The sequence below is a fragment of the Panthera onca genome, chromosome D4, assembly GCF_046562875.1.
Source record: "Panthera onca isolate mPanOnc1 chromosome D4, mPanOnc1 haplotype 2, whole genome shotgun sequence".
NCBI classification, from domain to species: Eukaryota; Metazoa; Chordata; class Mammalia; order Carnivora; family Felidae; genus Panthera; species Panthera onca.
Window position 1 is genome coordinate 72,069,709 of NC_138351.1, and position 23,910 is coordinate 72,093,618.

A 23,910-nucleotide genomic window follows, 5' to 3' on the forward strand; every position below is an offset into this window, starting at 1 on the left:
AGGAGAAACGTCTCTTTGGGCTCAGCACTCAGAGAAGCTATTTCTTCTGATTTTACCATATGGCCACCAAATCATGAATCTTTTTGTGTTTATGTCTGCATGAACTGCCAGAAAGCATGTCCTTATCTGACTCCGTGTCACTTTCTGGCATATCGTCTTCCCTTTCTCTTTTGCTTGCTTATTTTTAAACTTTGTCCTCTGAATGGTACGCATCTTTTTAAGCTGTCTTAAATTCTTTTTTCTCCCCACAAAGTGTAAACAAACACAGGCACACACTTTGCACACGTCTGTAAGACTGTTTATAGAATCCTGCTATTAGAACATAAAAACCACCCGGCATGAATGGAACCAGCATGTCTCCTAGAGACCAAAAGGGAGAAAATAAATTTTCATTTCTCTTTTAAACAGCGAGGTCCAAATGAGCCTCATGTCTGTCACCCCACAGGCCTTTCATCTGACACTCAGATTACAACCGGACCCCAACAGAGTCGTGCAGTTACACTGTGATTAGCTGTTTCCGTGCCCCTGTGCTCAGGAAGTGAGTGGTTGGGGTGTAAGACTTCTAGGTCCCCTGGAGGTAGGTGGATAAAGGCAACTGTCAGGTTAGAGGTGTGGCATTTCAAAATCAAACAGAGTGGAAGATGTTCATGTGAAGGAAAGCAGCAAGAGGCAAGAGAACCAGTTAAGAGTAATGTCTCAGCAGCCAGAGGCAAAGAAAACTTCAAGATGGAAGTGTTTATGGACGCATTCTTTAAGGAAAGGCATATAGTTCTGGTGTAAATATTTTTTTTTCAAATGTAGACTTAAATACATAACGTCCTTTAGTCTTTCATTCAATAACACTGATTGTTTTAAAAAATTTCTTTAATGCTTATTTTTTTGAGAGAGAAAAAGACAGAGTGCAAGCGGGTGAGGAGCAGAGAGGGAGGGAGACACAGAATCTGAAGCAGACTCCAGGCTCTGAGCTCTTATGACAGCTCAGAGCCCAAAGCAGGGCTTGAACTCACAGACCTCACGATCATGACCTGAGCTGAAGTGGGACGCTTAACCGACTGAGCTACCCAGGCACCCCAACAATGATTCCTTTTTTCTTCTGCTGTAATCGTATTAAAACACATGCACATCCATGGTGGCTACACTCCCTAAGTGACCCCCAATGAGTCATACCCTCCTATAGTGCCCTCCCCCTGTGTGTGGGAAGAGCCTGTAACTTGCTTCTAACAAACTGAATATGGCAATGGTTATAGAAGTTGAGCAGGTTCTATTATATGACAAAGGTGAAGGGATTTTCAGATGTGATTAAACTGACTTTAAGTTGATCAAAAAGGAGATTATCCCGGGTCCGTTGGACCTAATCAAGTAAGTTCTTTTAAAAAAGAATCTAGAGGCCAGAGACTAGAATGGAAGCAACGGAGACGCTCTCTCTCTCTTCCTTGCTGACTTGAAAGAAGCAAGCTGCTGTGAAATCTGCAGACACAAAGAAATGCGTGCTGCCAACCACCTGAGGGCTTTTGCAAGCAGATCCTGCCCTAGTCTAGCCCTGCTATGAGAACAGGGCCCAGCCAACATGCTGATTTCAGCCTGGTGGGACCCTGAGCACAGAACCCACTAAGGCGTGCCTGGAATTCTGACCTGCAGAAACGGAGATAATAAATGGGTGTCTTACCACCAAGTTTGTGGCAATCTGTTATGCAGCATAGAAAACAAATCCAACATCTAAAGATAGTCAGTCTGGGGTCTGCCTGGGTAGCCCAGTAGGTTAAGTGTCCGACTCTTGGTTTCAGCTCAGGTCATGATCTCACGGTTCATGCATTTAAGCCCAATGTTGGGCTCTGTGCCAACAGCACAGAGCCTGCATGGGAGTCTCTCTCTCTCTCTCTCTCTCTCTCTCTCTCTCTCTGCCCCTCCCCTGCTCGCTCTCTCAAAATAAATAAACAAGCCTTTAAAACTATTTGTTAAAAAAGATAGTTTGTATGGGAATTGTTTATAGTATTAACTAAACAAAAAAAAAAAAAGGGGAATGGAGACTTCAGACTCTTTTTTCCTCAAGAGTTGCTAGATATATATCACTTATATTTTTTTTTATAGCCTTGATGCTTGTTTTAAAAAATAAGCATTATTGTATTTTAATATAATGATGCTTTTAAAATAAGCATCAAGACTCTTAACTGTCCACAGCATCCTTAGCCAACCTCTCCCACATTAAATGTTTCAGATACTTAAATTAAAGCTGCTGCCACCATGCCCGTGATGCTTGGCTGGAAGACCACCGCATGGTGTCCTTGGGAGGATTCAGCGCTTACTTGCTTAAAGAAATCTGCCTCCAGTAGGGCCCGGAAATGTTTAGCCTGGCCAGCCTGCGGCCTCCACAATTTTCTAGTCAGCCAGCAGAGAATCAAGCTCCATTTTCAGATTGTTACAGTGATTCAGCACATTCAGGTCAAGGACTTCAAGCCTGGAGCTAGAAGACCATTTCTTCTCCCTCACCTGCCACTGGGACATGAAAACTACCAAACAAACATGGAACCAGCAAGCTTCCTACAGACCTGAAAGGAGGAGCCTAGGTTACACTTCTATTTGAACACTGAAATCAAAACACAGCCTTCCACCAGGCTACCCAGCCAAGGCTCAGTTCCATAAATACCATGTTCTCTCTGCTCTGTGCAAAATTATACCCCAATGATGTATTTCCGTGCCACTGTGCCCAAAAAGCAGTCAGGCAGCAGTGACTCTAGTATGGGTTAAAGGGTTAGGCTTATGAACATTTGGGAAAAAAAAAAAAAGAGGGGGAGGACGATGTTTGTCTCTTTTTCAGAAGCATTTTTCTGATGATCAGAAACTGAACTTAAAAATTCTAGTATTATATATTTTTTGTGTGGTGAATACAAGTTTTTGGTATGCAGTTCAAAGGCCAAGCATTTTCTCTTTTGGAATTATTTCTGGCAACAAAGTACTGACTACGTTCTTTCAAACTGTTGTGATTCTTATACGCCAATTGAAACCACTTCCACACTGAGGTGTACTGGACACAGAAATGGCAAATTTTCATTGTTTACAAAAATCAAAGAGTAACAGCCACTTTTCCTTTCCTTTCTTCCTTCCCCTTTTTTCCCTTCCTTCCTTTTTCATTTTTAACTTTTGAAATATTAAAAGGTAGCCACATAGCAAGTATGGGGTGCTAGTTCTGAAATTACGAATCCTGAGTGAGGGTGTAGACTCCAGGCAAACAGTGAGTTACCTTCAGCAATTCCCATAGTCTCTTGAGACTCAGTTTTATCACCTCTAAAATGGGAATGATATTAGTTGCACTGTCAAACCTATGAGGCATACATGTATAATGTCATGAGAATCTTAAGAGATTATATAGGTTTATGAAGACACGTTAGTTCATCTAAACCAAATGTTATAAGAACGTCAAGGGCTTCTTCATTTTAATAATTGATGCTTTCTCTCATAAACTGGCAGAGACAGACATTAAATTTAAAAAAATAAGGGGCGCCTGGGTGGCGCAGTCGGTTAAGCGTCCGACTTCAGCCAGGTCATGATCTCGCGGTCCGTGAGTTCGAGCCCCGCGTCAGGCTCTGGGCTGATGGCTCGGAGCCTGGAGCCTGTTTCCGATTCTGTGTCTCCCTCTCTCTCTGCCCCTCCCGCGTTCATGCTCTGTCTCTCTGTGTCCCAAAAATAAATAAAAAACGTTGAAAAAAAAAAATTTAAAAAAAAAAAAAAATAAAAAAATAAGTGGTTTGGGGTCGCTCAGTGGGTTAAGCATCTGACTTCAGTTCAGGTCATGATCTCACAGCTCTTGAGTTCGAGCCCTGCGTCGGGCTCTGTGCTGACAGCTCAGAGCCTGGAGCCTGCATCAGATTCTAGGACTCCCTGCCTCTCTCTCTCTCTCCGGCCCTCCCCTGCTCACGCAGTGTCTCTCTCTCAAAAACTCAATCAATCAAACATTAAAAAATGAGTGGTTTGTTACGTTATTCCTAACAAAAATTAAAATATTTGAGTGAATTTCTAGTTCCTGACAGAAAAAACAAGTTAACAGTTAACATTTAGTAAGTGCTTTAATAACATTCGTTAATGTGAGGCACCGCACTAAGAGCACTAATGCATTTCTTCATTTGGTTCTCACATGAATTAAGACCTATTATTATCTCCATTTTATAGATGAGGAATATGGAGTTTCAGGAAATTGAGCAGTAAGCGGTAAACCCAGGACACAAAAGTAAGCAGTCTAATTCAGAGCCCACAGTTAACCACTCGAATGTTTCAAATACATCTTCCAATACATTTTCAGGCCCGGAACAGCAGCAGGGAGATGTGGTCTGAGCAGTTCTTTGTCGGTATGAAGCAGAGACTGCCCCTGATGAGCTGGGAGGTCTGGTGTGGGGGCCTATCCATGGGAGAGCACCACAGACGGACACTTAAAGATAAGCCACATCGCTGGCATACCATTTAGGCAGCCTACAGTGGAAAGGACGCTCCCTGGAGTTGTGAACTGAAAAAGTCCTGTAAGATTTAGAGCTGACCTACGGCAAGCTACAAAACCATAATGGGACCTCCAGGGCTGCGTCTAGGGCTGCAAAAGTCCTGGAGCAGCCACAGAGACTGCCGCTGCTTGATGGAGACTAGACGGAGAATGGCCCTATGCAAAGGGGAAGGAAATGAGGCAGCTAGAACCAAGAAATAAATAAAAACAGGAACTAGGGAACAAGAGGAGGCAACTACCCAGAAGAAAACAAAAGTAAAGTGAAACCAAAAAAACAGAAATACAGTAGGGCCCTGGTTCCCAAACTGTGCCCCCAAGGCACCTTAGGGTTCCACGCTTGATTTAAAAAGAGCGCTGCCGGATATTTTAAGTTCGACGGCATCAGTGACATTCAGCATCTGTGAGAAACCATGTGAAAACTGCCAGCTCAAAGTAGTTCACCGTTTCAACATTAGATGGCATTAAATTCCTTTCTGTGACACGCTTTTGCGATATTGTCTGCTATGATAAAAATCAAATGTTGCCTAAAACTCACTGTGAAACAGGAAAGGAAGATGGCAATATTTGATCTGAGTCCAAGTTCTAAGTTGTACAGTACCCAAAAGGCACACACAGCCCTTCATAGTTGCGGTTAGGAATTAGATAAAAATGATCTTTCTTTCAATTTATTTTTTTGTTGCTGTTTTACAAAATGTCTGCTAGATTATTAGGAACTGCGCACTTATTAAGTTGACTTAACTGCTTCATCAATTAAACTCTTATGTATTTATTTGGCACCGATAAAATGGAAATAAGGACACTGAGAATTTATGGGAACCTCTGCATTAGGGACTAAAGTTATCTCAGGAAGACAGAAAAGTGGGGGATCTCAGAATTGAGCTGTTTTCAGAGACGTTCAGGATCCCTTGTGAGGAAGGCCACACCCAGTCCAAGGAAAACCTGTCCCACTGAGTCCTGGATGCACAATAGGTCCCGATCCTTCTTGTCCTCCTCTTCACAATGTAATGAATGAAGAGGCACGACAATAAGGATTAATCCAGGGACTTCCAGTTTCGACACAGCAGTATGATCATTCTATACAAACACCAAGTTACGTATTTTATAATAGTATCTACCAAGTACTTACAATCCTGGCATCTTATGCAATCATCTTAATCTTCTGAGGCTTTTCTGTTTCCGCCCTACCTCTTGTTATACAGACAAGGAAACAAAAGCACGGGGCAACTGAATACACGGCCCAAGTTGACAATGCTATGGGGTAGGACTAGGGTTGGAATCCAGGCAGTTGGCACTTCAGCGGTAACACTATTATCCCTGCGCTCTACTGTTCAGTTGTTAGGCCTTTCGGTTTCTAAAGAAATAAATACACGTTAGACCTTTACATGGAACAAAGTGCTTTAAAGCAGTACAGATATTTAACTATTAAATGCATTCCTATTTTTGTTTACTCTTAGTTTCTCAGTCCTGGAAAAGCACCCATCGCTTTTCGAGGCTTGCTCATGTCTGTCCTTATGAATAAAAATAACGCAAATGGTTGCAACATGGCACCATTGAGAGAAAAAGAAAAAAAGCCATCCAAATCCTGGCACGAATGTAACAAAGTATTCTCATTCCTTTGTGTAAGAGTGTAAATTGGTACATACTTCATGGAGAACATTAAATAATCAAGATTCAGAAAGTCTCAGTGAGGAGAGTTAAGATTCACATTAGATAATATTTATCTCAGTGTTATTTATCATAGCAAAGAGAAAGAGGGAGAGAAAACCTAAATGCCCCCTGATCTATCATTTGGGATGTCTGAAGTCTGTGTAGATAACTCGTGTTTTCATACAAATGACCCACAAGACACATGAAAAGATGCTCAACACCACTAATCATCAGGAAGATGCAGATCAAAACCTCAATGAGATATTATCACCTTAAACCTGTCAGAATGACTCAAATAAAAATCACAAAAAATAACAAGTGTTGGAGAGGGTGTGAAGGAAAAGAAACCCTCACGGGCTGGTGGTCGGAAGTACTCTGGTGGAGCCACTGTGGAAAACCGTCTGGAGGTTTCTCAAAAAATTGAAAATATAACTACCATATAAGCCACTAATTTCATCACTGGGTATTTACCCAAGGAACACACTAATGTGAAAAGATATATGCACCGCTACGTTTATTGCAGCATTATTTATAATAGCCAAATCATGGAAACAATTCAAGTGCCCACTGAGAGATGAATGTACACACACACACACACACACACACACACACACACAGAAATATTACTCAGCCATAAAAAAGAATGAATCTTGCCATTTGCAATAACATGGATAGACCTAGAGGGTATAATGCTAACTGAAATAAGTCAGAAAGACAAATACCCTGTGACTTTATTCATATCTGAAATTAAAAAAATAAAACAATGAAAAAGGAAAAAAAAGACACAGAAAAACAAACTCTTAAATACTGAGAATGGTGGTTGCCAGAGGGGACACAGGTGGGGGATGGGTGAAATAAGGGGATTAAGAGAATACACATATCTTGGGATGCCTGGGTGGCTCAGTTGGTTAAGCATCCAACTTTTGATAATGGCTGAGGTCATGATCTTATGGTTCATGAGATCAAGACCGAGTCAGGCTCTGCACTGACAGCGTGGAGCCTGCTTCCTTCTCTTCCTTCTCTCTCTGCCCCTCCCCCTCTCCTGCTCATGCACGCAGATGCTCTCCCTCTCAAAATAAATAAATAAACTTAAAAAAAAGAATGCACTTATCTTGATGAGTGCTGAGTAATGAATAGTTGAATCACTATATTGTACACCTAAAAACTAATAGAACACTGTACGTTAGTTATACTTCAATAATCTTTTCAAAGATTACTTAATGGCATTAACGAGCACAGGGTATTTTTTTAAGTTGTGCAACAAAACTGTATGTACTGTATAATCTCAATTGTAAAGTATTCATTATAACAAAGGATTGGAAAGAAACAGCGTTTTCATTTTAATACTTTGGGTTTTCTCCAAATGGTTTAGAATTCCAAATTTTCTTAATTTTAATGTTTTCATTTTCTTTTCTTCTCTTTTCCTCCCAATGGGTATGTATTACTTTGGTGATCAAGAAAAAAGTCATAAATATTAAAAAGGGATTCAGTACCTACAGAGGTAAATGTAGTCCAACAACACCCCATTCCTACATCATCACTTACACTGTAATGCTCAAAAACCTCTTTTACAGAAAGTTTTCCTGATATATCCTACTGATAGAATTCTCTTCCTTCTCTCAATTTTTAGATAGCGTTACTGAACTTTTTTTTTTTTTTTGGTATTTTTGTTACCTCGTGCCTTTTACAATAATCATCTGTATACACGTGGCATCTTTCCTAGCAGACTGTAGGCTTCAGGATGGTAGGGCCCTATTAGCTTTGTAACTGTATCTATTATCAGCCTTACTCCCGTCCTTGTAGTTGGGTCATACTGGTAAATGAGTGGGGATTATGCATTTTGGTATTTGTTATGCCAACACACAAAAGGCAATATAGGTCACTTGAGCTCAATTGGTTTGTAAATAATTGCAGTGTTCTCTATAGCACTAAAGAGAAATAACTAGATCTAGTAAGTGGCACCCTAGAAAATAGTTCCACCCCAGACTGTGGGTAAATATCTGTAACCCTCCATCTTTATCCAAACACAGTCTGGTTTCTAGAGACATCAGAGTGTTCCGCATATCCAAGATGGTTGAGCAGAGGCTGAAAGACCATGCGTCCTTCCAGCTTCAGAAGAAGAGTGTGAATACCATGATCTTTGTAAGGCTCATTCCACACCAAGTTTCTAGGATTCTACATTCATTGGTTGAATGAATAATTAAGAGATACATGGATAGATGAATGCACAAACTAATGGCCTGAATCCCCATATATCACCCTCAGCTCCATTTCTATGGGCAGATAGTGGGAAAATGCCACTAACGATAATACAGACCTATAAAAGTGGCTGAATGGATCCAAGGAATGACCATGCTGGGGAAACAGTTCAAACAATTTCAACCACTCACAGGTAGAACTTTCATGAATGCAGAACAATAGGTAAAGCATGAGAACTTCACGTTCACTCAAACAGGTGCCAGACAACATTCTAAGCACTTAACCTATCTCATTTAATTCTCAAAATAACCTCCCCTTTTGAGGAGAGAGTGATAAGTAACACTCTCTCCAATCATAGATAGAGAACAAAAGCTCTGAAAGGTCAAATATGTTGCTCAAGGTCCAAGCTTATATGTCAGCTGAACCGGGATTTTTAACTCATGTGCATATCAATCCAAATCCCAAGCTCTTTATGCCATACTACTTCCAGAATAAAATGAAGGACTGGGGTGGGGGGGGAACTCTTTATGTTGCCCATGAACAACTAAGTGATTGATTTGTCCTTCTCTGTAAAGGTCTCCATGAAGACATACACAACTGCATCAGGTTAAACACCCCCCACCAAAAAAAACAAACATGGTTGCCTTACCTCCTCTTTTGGGGAGAAAAAAAGTTTTTCCTTAGAATATAAAATTACATGCCTGCCTGAAAAAATCTTCAATGTGCCATGATTTCTCAAGGGATTTTCATAATAAGCCATTAAAATGCATTTTCAGTCATTAAATTAAAGGTGGCATATTTTCCTTGGGTGACAATAATTAGTGTGGTTATTCCACGTATTTTGAGAATACAGTCTACTTAGTGCAAAAATAACAATTTTCTTTAAACTTTTCAAGGGCCAAGAATCTTATCTTAGTAATACGTTTTCTCCCTAACTCCAACTCCCTTTACCTTCGTCTCATTCTATCTTTCACAAAGCAAGTGTACAAATACACAAGTGTGGGGGTAATCGCCAGTCCTAACGCATGTGTAAGTGGTACCCATAACGTGTCCATTTTAGTAGGAAAGGTGGAAAATAGATTTTGGAGATGAGCAAGGACAGGTTTAATGCCAGGTCTGTGTAACTAAACTGGATGCCTGGATGCCACCACAGGGATTCTGCCTCAGTAGGTCTAGGCTGGGGCCCAGCCATCAGCCTGTTCCACAGCATCCCACATGATTCACATGAGGGTGGTCCTTGGACCACACGTGGAGAGACACTGACATAGCGAAGCCCTTCAGGGTACAGATGAGGAAACTATCATAAAGGTTAAGTGGACTGCCCAAAGTAAGTGGCAAATTCGAAGTCAGAATATAGTTAACGCCTTTGCAACCACACGACATCACATTTCTTGCCTAGCATTCCAAACTTTTTTTTGCTCGCTGCTCTATCAGCAGCAGCTGCAAAAACATTCATCACTTACATTTATGTGACAGCCCCTATAAAAAAGAGTTTTCACAATCATTATCATATATGATCTTCACAAAAATATATTATCCATATTTGCCAGATGAGGGAATTGAAGTTCAGAGAGATTAAGATTCATGCTTGAAATTTTTATATTATGTATATTTGGGGCTAAGCAGTAGGATTTAATGAGTTTTGATGACTAATAAGCTCTCAAATGTTAACCATCTTTTTTTTTTTTTTAAACAAAACCATAAATACTGACTCAGGAAAAGTTAAAATTGGTAGAAAAGCCTGATTAAAAATAAAATTAAACCCAAACCCTAATAACACTTATTACTAATTAACCCCTCCGAATCAAATACTTTTGATAAAATTTAGCTATAAAGTAAGGCCAAGGTAAAGTCAACATGAGAGGAAAAATGAAAACTCACAATGGCAGACATTTGTTACAATCTGAGATGTTCCAAAAAAAAAACCTGATAAATTCATTTTACAATCTATACAAACATATTTGATTCTCATGAAAATTTCAGTTACATTAAATCTGAACAAAAATATAGCAAACTAGAAATGTCTTAACTCTGACAAATATTACATCATTGAAAGAATTAAAATAGATTAGTAATAGGGGCGCCTGGGTGGCTTGGTCGGTTAAGCGTCCGACTTCGGCTCAGGTCATGATCTCGTGGTCCGTGAGTTCGAGCCCCGCGTCGGGCTCTGTGCTGACAGCTCAGAGCCTGGAGCCTGTTTCAGATTCTGTGTCTCCCTCTCTCTGACCCTACCCCATTCATGCTCTCTCTCTGTCTCAAAAATAAAATAAATGTTAAAAAAAAAATTAAAAAAAAAATAGATTAGTAATATATACTCCAGAAAATACCTTCTCAACAAAAGTTAAATGTTACTCTAATTCTGATTTAAATATCTATAAAAACAGTACAAAAATTTTTTTGAGTTCTACATAAAACAATGGGTCAAAATATCCCATAACCTCAATAAATTACTGAGTAATACAGTTACATGCAACGCTATCAGTAAAGCTGTAAGTCTGATTGCTGAGGCACAACACATTGGATATGTAACATATTGTAATAGATGACTTACTACGTAAAGTATTATATAGACAGATCAACATATAAATGTATTTTTTTAATGTTTATTGATTTTTGAGAGACTGACAGAGCATGAGCAGGGGAAGGGGAGAGAGCAAGCGAGACACAGAATCTGAAGCAGGCTCCAGGCTCCGAGCTGTCAGCACAGCTCGAACCCACAAACTGTGAGATCATGACCTGAGCAGAAGTCAGACGATTAACTGACTGAGCCACACAGGCACCCTAAATGAATGTATTTTCTAATTCTGTTTCTAATTTTTTCTGTTCCTGCTCCTAATGTCTTTTAAATTTATGTAGGCGTTAGCGACAAATTTCTCACTTGAAAAGTGACAGGACCAAATCAGATTAGGCTACAATGTTAAGAAATTCCATTATAGAATTATAGCAGTCTTATCATCTTTGCCCAGCAATGTAATAATCTACACTACTGTTAGATGTACTCCTCCAATTTAGTTCCCACAGCATCCTCTTGCATTTTAAATAATGTTATGTTATGTAGTGGTACTTGCAAATATGCTAGACTATATGCATGGTACCTTGGAAATGTCTTTTTATGAAAACATCTTTTCTTGCCCCCTATGCCCACCAAGACTTTAGCATTTGCCAAATTAAATAAAGCTAGTGTTTCTAATCTCTACAAGTTCTGTGTATTTGATCATTACATATGTACTTTGTAGGATGTCCAAAATACAAACTTCTGTTTTTGTTCACTCGCTGATTCCAGCTCCTCAATTTATGGTCTGGCTTTTCCTTTTGGGCAAGGGGGAGGGGTGGTGGGGATAGCAATATACAAAAGAGCGTTCCAGGGCACCACGTGCTCAGCAAGGTTAGCAAAGCAAATCCCTCCAGCATAATATGGTGAATCACTTGCTGGCTGCAGCGAAAGCCTGTCAACTTTTCACTTCATCAGTTTCCTGGGCAGGTCCTGTAAGGCTGGGCTCCTAAGTGTATCTTCCCTCTCCCAAAAGAAAGGAAAATAACTCGAGCGAATGAATTCACGCCTGTAGCATGAAGAGAAGCTTTTCTGAAGTGCAGAAATACCCATTTAGAATGAACTCATGGAAAACCCTACTTAAAATGCAGCGTCCTTTGTGTCAACAGAGGTCTGCTTGGGCAGGATGAATAGGTGAAGCCATGAATTTCCAGTCTCCCGATGCCAGATTAAATCCCACTTCTTCAAAAAGACCCTGTTATTGCTGTGTCACCCTATTAGAACTTCTTATTTGCTTTGGATCATCACAATGACTCCTCTATTGGCGGAGGAGACCTGCCAGGGTTTAAGTAAAGCCATGACCGCACTCAGTCTAGACACTATCATCTTCGCTAAAATACATGAATAAAAAGTAGCTTCTTGGAGGCATAAGGCTGTAATTTAGACCTCAAAGGAAAAAATATCAAAGGTACAAACACAAGAGAAAAAAAACACTTTTGTTTATACGGAAAAACAAACTTTGTTAAAATACTTTTTTCAAAGAGCGTGACAAACCATATGTAAAAGGAGAGAATGATCCAGTTTTGAACTGGATGTATATACCACTTTGCCTGTTCATAAGCATACATAAATTCTGAGAAATAAATATAAGATTCTATAAGCCAGATATGTCCATTTCTAGACAACTCAAAATAAAACTCAGAAATATTGAATCAGTGGAACCCTTTGTAAACTTAAATTGATCGCCAAGATAATATGGAAACATGTAAGACAAAGAGAAAAATCTATGTAGAGAGAGTTGACAGGCATTTAAAATGCTTTATTTCCCACCCACCGCTGATGTGTGCTGGGGTTGCCGGATAAAATATATGATGCCCAGTTCAACTGGAATTTCAGATAAACAATGAGTACTTTTGTTAGTATGTCCTGTACAATTATTTTTATTTGCTAAATTTGGTAATTCCCATGCACACATGTGTGTTTATTGTAAGTGGTAGGTGTCAACATTTCCTGGCAATAATCTTTCAGGTCCTGAAACATACATGTCACTACAGAGCCCTTCTTACTTCCCATAGGATGTTAATTTGCACATATAGAAATTCATCCCTTTCCTTATAGTTAATCAGTTAAACTCATTTCCTTTACAACCAATTCAATGAGAAACTGCTAACTGCAGTCAATTAAAAAAAAAAGAAAAAGAATGTATTGTACCAGTGCAAAATGTAGGCAAAAAATGATAAGCACAATATTGTCTTAAAATTATGCAAGATTTCCTTCCCACCCCCAGGAGATTTGCACACCTAACAGGGGTTATTGTCATATCTAAGTGACATATTAATCGCAATATATAAGGAGGTGACTGAATATTTAATCCAACAGGGTACCAACAATATCTAATAGAAATTATTTCTTTGCCTGGGTTCACATGGCAAATTCCTACACATTATCTAAGACAGAATTCCTAATCACCATCATGAAGTCTTTCCTGACATTGCCCAATCAGAAGACAGCATTCCTATAGCACCTTGCTTATTTTATTTATAATACTTTATTGTATTTATTTAAATGATCTATCATGATCTACTAAAATGAGAACTCCTTGAGAATAGGGTCCATATCTTCACTGATCTTTGCATCCCTACTCCTTAACAGAGAACACTCAATACATGTTTGCTGACAAAATAAACTATTATTAATAAGCTCACGCTGAAACTTGGCCTAAAAAAACGTCCTTGACAGGCAGGATGTGGAACTGCCTTATTATAATTACCTTATAATAAATGCTACTTTGAATGAGACTCAGTATTAAATTACACTGGATTTTAAGGTATACAGGTATATTTCTATTATTATCAGGGAAGCTGGTAAAATTCTATCTGGAATAAAAGGTACATTTCACTTACTCATTCAACAAATATCTAGAGTTTGCTAAATTCTAGGCCCTGTTCTAGGTGCTGGCAAATAAGATATAGTCCTGCCATCATGGAATGTCCATAATGATATTCCAAGGAGATTGGTGAAGTAGATGTTAAGAGATTAGGAAAGTAGCCAAATACCCTTTATCCTTTTCTTTCCAGGCAAACAGTGATGGTGGCCCCCACTAAAGGAATCATAGCTGGTCACTCTCTAAAGCTGGAGATGACTGGGGAACAGCAATAAGATGTCATGACCCCATCCCCTGGCCATTCTTCCATTTATGCCAGACTTGGTCCTTCATTGCAGACCAAAAGCAAACAGAATGGTGCCCTAAATGGTGGCTGGGCTACCAGCTGTACCCTAAGCACAGAAGGTCCATCTGAAGGAACTGATGACCCCTTCTAATAGATACTGACAAAGTGGCCTGTTCCATTTAAAAATTCATTTTAATGGTTAATGCCGTTTAATCATCTTCAGAGAGTTATCAGGTCAAACTTGCCATTACTAATGATGCGAACAGGACTTTCAATACACAGGGCTGAGGCTCAAGAAGGAAGATGGAGGCAATTCTACAACACAGATGTATCTTTGGAAAAGCAAAGGCCACTGCGAATAAAAGGTACAGCCTATTATTGGAGCCGGCAGCTGCTAAAACACAGTACGACTTTTACACCATGTCATGAACAGGAAACACTAGCTCAACCACCAAATTTTACCATTGTATCTATGCTGGTAGGGTGGGTATGACAGAAAGAAAGAGACAAAAGGGGAGGGTACATGTGCAGACAAGACCTAATAGTAATGATGATATTAGCTACCACCTAGTCAGCGTTTTACATGAGCCAGACCCTGGGCCACGACGTGAGCTTCACATGAGTCAGCTCATCCAGTGCTCACCATCACTTGATAAAGGCCCTACGATCCTTTTATTAATTCTGAAACTGAGAGGTGAAATCATTGACTCATTGTTATGAAACTATTAAAAGAGGAGTCAGAACATGAATTCTAAACTCTGGCCTATCTTCTTCCAGATCTAAACTGTCAAACCCTAAGTAACAGCAATTCCCCATGGTCACCACACACAGTTCAAGGAATCCTTGCATCTTCTAAGATCCTTAATGAAAGGGACAAATGTCTGTGCAGCATTCATCTGGGGACTTACAGGAGCCTCAGGTATACAAAGTCTGAATCAGACCTAAAATAAGAAAGAGCTTCATGTTCTGGCCACTCTGTCCGCACCTCAAAAGGAACTCTGTTAGGTTCATGTGGTATTTTTGTTTTTTGTTTCTGTTTAAAGGTTTCTTCGGAGTAAAAATATTTGAATGGAGTTGGGCAACAAAAGGGTATAAAGAACTGGTATTTGAAAGTTGTTTTTGCTTCTGACCAGGGCCCAGGATTTGGGGTCTGGGCAGCACTGTGGGGCTTCTGTAGGGTGTCCCTCCTGACCACACCCACGATGCCAAGCCAGCCTCACGGCTGGCCAGACAATCAGGGCTCTCATGAATATTCTCTTAGGTTCTTCCTCAAAGAGGTCTTAACAGGGATGCCACAGGGATCTGAGGAAACTTGGGGCAGCTCTGGTTCCCCTACAGAGCAACAGGATGTGCAGCTGGTCACCAGCGGCCAAGGAATAAGAGTCTCTTGTATCCACTCCTTTCCTCCAGCAACGGGATCAGCTGGGAAGCCTTCTCTTCCTGTCACAGAGTGCTCTATGGGAGAGTAAAGCAAAATCAATCCATTTGAGATTATTTTCCATAAATGTGCCACTCCTTTAAATGGGGAATATACGTCTGAAGCTAACTATTAAAGAGGCTGATATGAAGAAAAATCATAATCCCTTGCTATTATTTAAATTCTATTTCTGTGTTTTCTACTAGAAAACGCTACATGCTTGATCCACAGTAATTATGTCCTTATCGTTTTATTTATAGGTCAATATATAAAACTGTAAATAATCTTGGAAATCAAATTGGCCAACTTAATCCTATAGATGAAGGTACAGAGAAATTAATGCACAGAGAAAGTAACTTGCCTAGAATTACCTAGATGGTTTAATGGCAGAGTCAGGAGTAGATCCCAGAGACATCCACCTCAATGAATATTAAGTGGGAACACACACACACACACACACACACACACACACACACACACTACAGGTTAAAAACAAAGCTTGATAAAAACCAAGATAAATGAAAAATCAATACAATTGCTATTATTAAGAAAGCTGACAGGATGCTAATATGTGTAAAGACTACATACTGTGCATGTAATTCAGTTTTCAGTGACTTTGTCAAAAGTTTCATTAGAGAGATTACCAGGTGGTTATAATGAGGCCAGATTCAAGGGGACCCTTTCCGTGAGTGCTAGGTATCTTTATGGCCACAATGCTAACACTAGCCACATAAATACATGCTGATGCTCACAAGAAAGGAAATGACAGAAAATATAAAGACAACTGAACAAGACGGAGGCATATGCAATAAGCATAGAACCTTTCTGGAAGTCGGCAAACCTCAATCTTGGTTTGGGCCACCAGATAACTCAGATCTAAATTTCTCAATTAACTTGGGAGCCTCAGTCTCGTTTTTTGTAAGATTAGGGAGTCGGATAGTGTAGGGCTTGTTTTGTTCTGTTTTTTCCTATTTGTAATTTACAAAGACTCTTTCAGCTCTAAAATTCTAATCCGGACAGATTCTTGCTTTTAAAAAAAAACCATAAAACAGAAGTTCTTCTTTACCATCTATGCAGTGAATTAAATCCAGCATTGAAATCTGCATTTTAAAAAGCCAAAGGAAAATATAGAAAGAATATAAACAGATAAAAAGTAGAACTATGAAGCAGACTGACACACATCTGGCATTGACCAGATTTGGTTTAGGCCTCTTGTCCCTGTGTCCCAACTAGTTAGTGCCTGTTTTCACTACCAAAAGCATCTCAGTTTGGACAATAAATTATATGGTTACCCCTGTAAGGAACTGGCCTTCTTAATCTTGGTGAATCTCGCCAACTCGGATCACCTACAGGCAGAAGCCTCGATGCCTTAGTATGTTACGAAGGCTTTGACTCTGCAGGCCAAACTCCATCTAGCACACCCACCGTATGCTAATCACACCTGACTACTTCGGTTCAAGGTGAGGAGCTTTGCTCCCGCTACTGCTCAGCTTCCCCTCCACCCCCATCCTACAGAATGGCAGGCTCCCCCACATGCATCAACACCTCAGCTCGGTATTGCCTCCTCCAGGAGGTCACCTGGGATACTCTGCCCAGACCTCTCCCAGCACATGGACCCCAATGTTTCACGGCTTTTTATGTCCTCTACTCCACCCGAAGCTCTGTAAAGACAGTGCTTACCATATTTGTCTGTTTATCCCTTACCACATTATTAGCACTCAACATGTCTGTTGCATTAAATTGAGAAGTACATAAAGATTTGCTAACAGGATATTGGCTACATTGTCTTCCATCGGAGCGGGCAAAAAACAATGGGCTTAAACTCATCTGCCCACCACCATTATTACCACCAGGAACAGCTTCTTATGCGATATGTGGAGGGCCCGTGTCCTGTGGGTCATGGGTCATGGTCTACAACAACCTTACAGCTCAGTTCCACTTCTGCCACTTATAAAATGAATGACCTTGAGCAAGTTATTTGCCCCATCCTAACTCAGTTCCCTCGGTATAAAACGGGGGAAATACAACTTTCTAAAAGGTAGATGGAGAGCAGTGCAAGCACTGACCCTGGCACGGTGGACACGGGTAGTGAGTAGTAATTTGGCTTCAGTGGTGATCATTTCCAGCCAGAATTGATCCAACTAGGAAAACCTGGGCTCCTTCTTCTTCCCCAAAGAGACAAGCCCCACCTGGATTTATATATATTTCTATTTGGTCCCTTACCCTGTCCCAGGACTAAGATGCAAAAACCTCCACACAACAACCACTATTCTCCTTCCAAATCCTGGTTCTTCGCTTTTCTTCTTATCCCCCACACAAGTGTCCACACAAGGAATACAGCAAGAAAGGCAAGGACTTATAACTCGAGATAGACTGTGGTCAAATAAGGTAGAACTTCTTGACTGCCAGTCTGATTCAACTGTGGAACACACTGAAAAGGAATTCTTGGTAAAATGTCAAGTAGGGAGAATTCAAGGCTGGGGAAGGATTACATGACTTCTTACTGGGACTGTGAACCCTTAAGTTAACGACACCCTGAGCAAAACACTTCCTCAATCAGAAGCAGTCAGTTACCGATACTCCAACGCCAAGCAGTGGAAAGGATCTAATGAAATGACAGCCATGAGCATCATTAGAGGAAGCAAAAGGAGGAAAGGAATGTTTCCTTAAAGCTTTCTTCTCCCCAGGAAAGAAGACACAAATAGCTAGGAAGTATCAATGGCAACAAACAGGATCACAATGTTTCAATTAAATAGCACAGTGCTGTTGGAACTTTATAACAAAATACAGCATGTGCTGGTAGTTGTTTTTATTATAGAGAGGCAGGATGGTATGGAGGTAAACACACACACACACACACACACACACACACAGGCTCTGGAACCAGAGTGTCTGAAATGTATTCCAGCTCCTGTCCTTAACTAGCTGTGTGACCTTGGGCAAATTACCTAACTTCTCTGTAGCTCAGTTTTTACCTCTGGAATATAACATATACTTACTTGTACTTAGAGTCAGCAGGGTTTTTTTGTTTTTTTGTTTTTGTTTTTGTTTTTGTTTTTACAAATACTAATTTCTAAGGTAGACTAGTGCTGGGTACATGATTAATGGTATATAAGTATTTGACAAATAAAAATGTTAAGATCCAGTACTCATTTAAAATAGTTCATATGGGGGCGTCTGGGTGGCTCAGTCGGTTGAGCGTCCGACTTCGGCTCAGGTCATGATCTCACGGTTTGTGAGTTCGAGCCCCGCGTCGGGCTCTATGCCGACAGCTCTGAGCCCGGAGCCTGTTTTGGATTCTGTGTCTCCTTCTCTCTCTGACCCTCCCCTGTTCGTGCTCTGTCTCTCTCTGTCTCAATAAAATAAATAAAAGTTAAAAAAATTTTAAAAAAATAGTTTATATGCAATCTGGTGCTTAAAAATTGCTACTGGTATTGCTATGATAAATCTCAAAGAGATCTTTATTTTATGTTGACTCCTAAGAGTCTGACTTACTGACCAACACATCCTTCTGTTGATCATGGAAACTGAACGGGTCTGAAACCCAGAGGTCATTCTGACATGGTGAAATGGAAACTGAAGGTTTTTAACACAGGTCATTAAACCTTAATCATCTCCACAGTAAATGCAAGTAAAATAAACACATTTTTTATTAAGCATCCACTGTGGCCAGTCACTTCCCAGGCTGCGGTATTTGATTTGAAGGCACGGGACAGGATTGTAGCTAGGTCTGGCTTCTGCCACAGTGGCATTAACTTAGTGAAGCCCCCTTGACCTTCTCTGGTCCTCAGTTCTGAAGGTTCGACAACTTGGTTTGGTACCACATTCATTCATTCATTCATCCGCACCTTAATAAGCACCTCCTTTGTGCCGGATACTAGGACAGGTAATGTGGAGGAAACGGACAACACATCATTACAACCCCATCACAAAGCTGGCAATCTGGCAGAAAGGGCAGATGTTAAAAACCAAATGTGCACCCACAAAGCCTGACTGTCGATAAGCTAATTCACGAAGAGAAGAGTTTCCAATAGACTAGATCTGTCTAGAAGACCAAGCCATGCCTTCCATGTAAATAGTTATGACTACACAGGATTCAAGCAGAGGAATACATTGTATGAATGGTATCAGGCGTCACCTGGCAAACATCTGACTGTTTAGGACTGTGAATTCTCTATTCTAAGCTTTGCAACCACCCATCCCCTACAGCTCACCCATTCTCTCATTCTCGCTGCTTTTCTCAAAAGGGCTACAGTCCATTTATTTAATTTCTCCTTCCTGTATTACAGTCACATACACGTCTTGCTTCACCAAATTTCTTCAGCTATCATCCTGGAGTTTTCCATGTTCTAAAATTTCTTTCATCATGCACCTATAGAAATACTGCTATTTATTTCAGAGGTAGTTACACATATTCAAGCTTTGTAGAAGCTACTAGTTTAAACCTCAGAGGGCAACATTATTTCTGTTATTTTCATGTTTGGGGTTGGCATGGTGGGGCAGAAGGGGCACTTAGGGCAGATCTACACTGAAATTGTTGCCCCATAAACTCTCAAAAAAAAAAACCTCTCGTTTAACCTGTAAAATAATCCAATGAGGCATAAAAGTTAATTCTATATGAATCACTAAAGCTTACTACATACCAGAATGGGCAAGGCATTATACAAAGGGCAAAATTAAAACACAACTTGGCAGGTTCACAGTCCAAGTTCAGCGGTCATTTGTTACCGGCGGTTCTATGACCTATAAGCAGCACTTGAGATAATAATAGAAAAAGTACACCCACATGAGAAGTTTCAGCCAACATGCAGAACATCAGTAAATAAATATTTGATCAAGACAGAAGTAAAATATCTCATGTTATTTAATTTCACACAAAAATAACATCCACGGTAAACTAAAACAGGGCATGTCTGCAGGGCATTGTGTCAGCAATGTCAAGGTTTTGTTTCTGTTCTTACCGGTCTACCAAAGGGTCACAAGCAGGATACTCAGATATGATCTCCTTGGTGCGTTCACTTTCACCAAAATAGATGGAACTAGTTCATCGACCAGAATGCTAGTTTATTTAGCCATAATTAGGGCCCTCTTTCCAGTGACTAAAATTAATAGAACTCCCAGAGTTTCAGAGAAGCCACACAATCCCAAGTTACATTCATTCAATCTGCTTTACAAATTGAAGCAAGAGCATTAGAGGAACTTTCCACTGAATTTCCGTGGGAAAAGGTGAAATGCTGAAGATTTTTAAAAAGGTTTTCAAATTGTGATCACACATTCGCTTGAATGTAGTCTATGGAGAAAATGTAATTCAATAGGGTAATTATTTAAACAAATTCTCACTGGGTGAACTTTTAAAACAGGTACTCTAAGCTTAAAAAGAAATGTTCTGAGGGGCGCCTGCCTCGGGGGCTCAGTCAGTTAAGGGTCTGACTTCAACTCAGGTCATGATCTCATAGTTTGTGGGTTCAAGCCCCACCTCAGGCTCTGTGCTGACAGCTCAGAGCCTGGAGCCTGCTTTGGATTCTGTGTCTCCCTCTTTCTCTGCCACTCTTGTGCTCACGCTCTGTCTTTCTCTGTCTCTCTCTCAAAAATAAATAAACATTAAAAAAAAAAGAAAAGAAATGTTCTGGGGGCACCCGGGTGGCTTAGTTAAGTGTCTCACGTTGGCTCAGGTCATGATCTCACAGTTCATGGATTCAAGCCCCACATCAGGCTCTGCACTGACAGCTCAGAGCCTGGAGCCTTCTTTGGATTCTGTGTCTCCTTCTCACTCTGCCCCTCCCCCGCTTGTGCATGCTTGTGCACATGCACTCTCTCTCTCTCTCTCTCTCAAAAATAAATAAATAAACATTAAAAAAAAAGAAGAAGAAATTTCCTATGCCTGTCCACTTCTTGGGTACAGTGCCAAGAGTCAGCACATGGCCTGGAACTTATTAGGTGCTCAGAACTATTTTCTGAGTACAGAAATGAATAAACACACTCCTCTGATCATTACCATGAGTTTAAATCTAAGAAAAACAATAAAGGCAAAAGTTATCTGAGTGTATATAAAAGAATAAAATCTTGCTCTTCACCTTGAAATATGAATTAATTTCCACCACTAAAAACAAAATCAATGAATAAAACATAAGTTTTTACAAAGATGGTCATAGAATGCTATTAATTCCAATCCATTTTGTGCAGCAAACCTATATAAAACCTTGATACGTTTACCTCCATGTATGTAGCAACAACTACAGAATGTGAAAGATAACTTATTTAGAAATGGCCTCATAAAAATGACTACACATGAAAGCATATGCATATTACATAAAAGCACTTTCTATCTGAAAACCTATAATTAAAAGACCACAAGGCAAAAGTAACATAATTTGGGCTGTATGGAAACCTTTTGAAAGCTGGTATTTTCAATATTTGATAGCGAAACTCACTCATGGCCCCTTTCACATCATCATCATTTAGCACACCACTGAGACATTTCCCTAACACCAATTCTGTAATTATAAAAAGACTTGTGTGCTGACTTCACCACAGACATTTGCTATAAAGGGCCTCATCCCCTTGTAATTCCTGAATATACACACACACCTGGTGATGCTCATTTGTTGTCTACCATTATCCTAAATTAATATGGTGTATGTTAAGACACTGAAAATCCACACAGTAAGTTTAACAGTCGAGACAAAACTTACCAAGCACAATGACGACAGTCTTCAGAAGACTCATCATGGTATCCCGATTCCGCCGGGGTCCAGAACTATGCCGAGACATTCTCATAGTCCTCTGGCGAACATAACCAAAGATATGAGCATAGAGAACCACCATTACGACAAAGGTCACCAAGTTGAAAATGGCCCAGAAGACTAAGTAAGAGTCACTGTAGAGGGGCGCCATGTTGGAACAATTCTCAATGTCACAGATGCAGTTCCAGCCCACACTGGGTATAGCGCCCATAACGATGGCCATAGTCCAGATGACCACAATCACCACCACTACCCGCCGGTTGCTCATCCGTGTGTGGAGCTGCATGCGGAAAACCGTAATGTGCCTCTCAATTGCGATAGCCAGTAAGTTGGCCACGGACGCTGTCAGGCTGGTGTCAATTAGGCCCTGGCGGAGAAGCCACGTGCTGACAGTCAGTCTCCGAGTATTGGGTCCCGTGTTGAACATTAGGTAGAAGTAAGCCAACCCAGCAAAGAAGTCTGCAGCAGCCAGATTAGCCATTAAGTAATAAATAGGAAAATGGAAGCGGCGGTTGACATAGATTGCTACCATGACCAGTAGGTTGGCCAACATTATGAAGATACAAACAGTGATTCCAAGTCCCATCACCAGCTTGCTGACTGTGTTCCATTCTGTGGCAAGATACTTTCCACTCCGGTTATAAAAGAAGGCAATGGACTCATTGTAGAAGCACTGTGGTTCATTCATGGCTGTGAACTAAAAGAGAAGGGGAAAAAAGATGAAAAAGAAAGAAAGAAGAAACCACAGATCCAAATTTAAAGACGTATAGTATGGTAAATGTGGCAAAAAAAAAAAAAAAAAGCAAAGAATTTGAAAATCTGACCCTGCATAACATTCTATTATTATGTTGAAACCCCAAGGCTTTTCACTGTATTACTGCCCTCAAGATTAAAGACAGTTGGAGTTAAAAAAATGACAAGGTCTGTGCTTGGTGGCTGTATGTCATTGAAGTCTACTAGAAAAGCCGCATGGCCCAGAAATCTTGCTTAAAATACATGAGACAGATGAAAACTTTGCAGAGAATTGCAATTGGAATATTTACCATAGTGAAACCTATTTTGACCTGTTATTTAGGGAATCTATAAACATAGTTGGTTTACAGATAGGGTATTATTGCCCTATTATTCTTCATTTCTGTTCTCACATTGTATGTTCCATCTGTAACAAACATTTTGTAATGCAAGTCCCCACAAAGACCATCAGCACCAACATTTCAAAGAGGTCACTCTGCATCAAAGCTTCTTAGCCCAAAGCCAGCATTTGCTGTTCGACATTCCTGTGGTCAGCACTGTCTACCCCCATGACTCCCTATCCCCAGAATAGCATTTGTCAACCAATCTATGACGTTGGAGGACGTTTTTCTTTTTGGAGCACATAAGAAACATGTTACCTGATGTAACCTCCAAAGAGCAGTTGACATTTTGACACTGCTCTACAAAAAGTGAAGCGTGCTTCAGGTTTTTCTAAAATGTGAAGTGATCATGTTTTATTGGGTCTTTTCTTATTTTGCAACATCAATTAGAATATATTCATTTATTAATTATACTCACTTGAATCCAAAAAAAGGACTGAACAAGTTTATAACAGAATATAGGTAGTCAATAAAACTACTGAAACAAAATTAGATAAAGTAGCCTAAAGGAGACATGAGAAAACTACACATCAAAAAGAATAAATCACTTTGCCTGAAGCCTTCAGTTTTTCCGAGACTCCTAGAATCAGAAATTATTTAAGACAGCTCACATCCTTTTTTGTT

At 40.1% G+C, this 23,910-nt stretch overlaps 1 protein-coding gene across 1 annotated transcript in view; it reads right to left on the bottom strand.

Annotated features, from left to right (window-relative positions):
* The window catches only part of LPAR1 (lysophosphatidic acid receptor 1), a 359,348-nt gene that overhangs the window by 33,902 nt on the left and 301,536 nt on the right, over positions 1-23,910 (bottom strand). Inside the window, exon 12 of the mRNA XM_078436595.2 lies at positions 22,103-22,850. Within this exon, the coding sequence (XP_078292721.1) occupies positions 22,103-22,850 (748 nt within the window). The remainder of the gene's footprint in view (positions 1-22,102; positions 22,851-23,910) is intronic.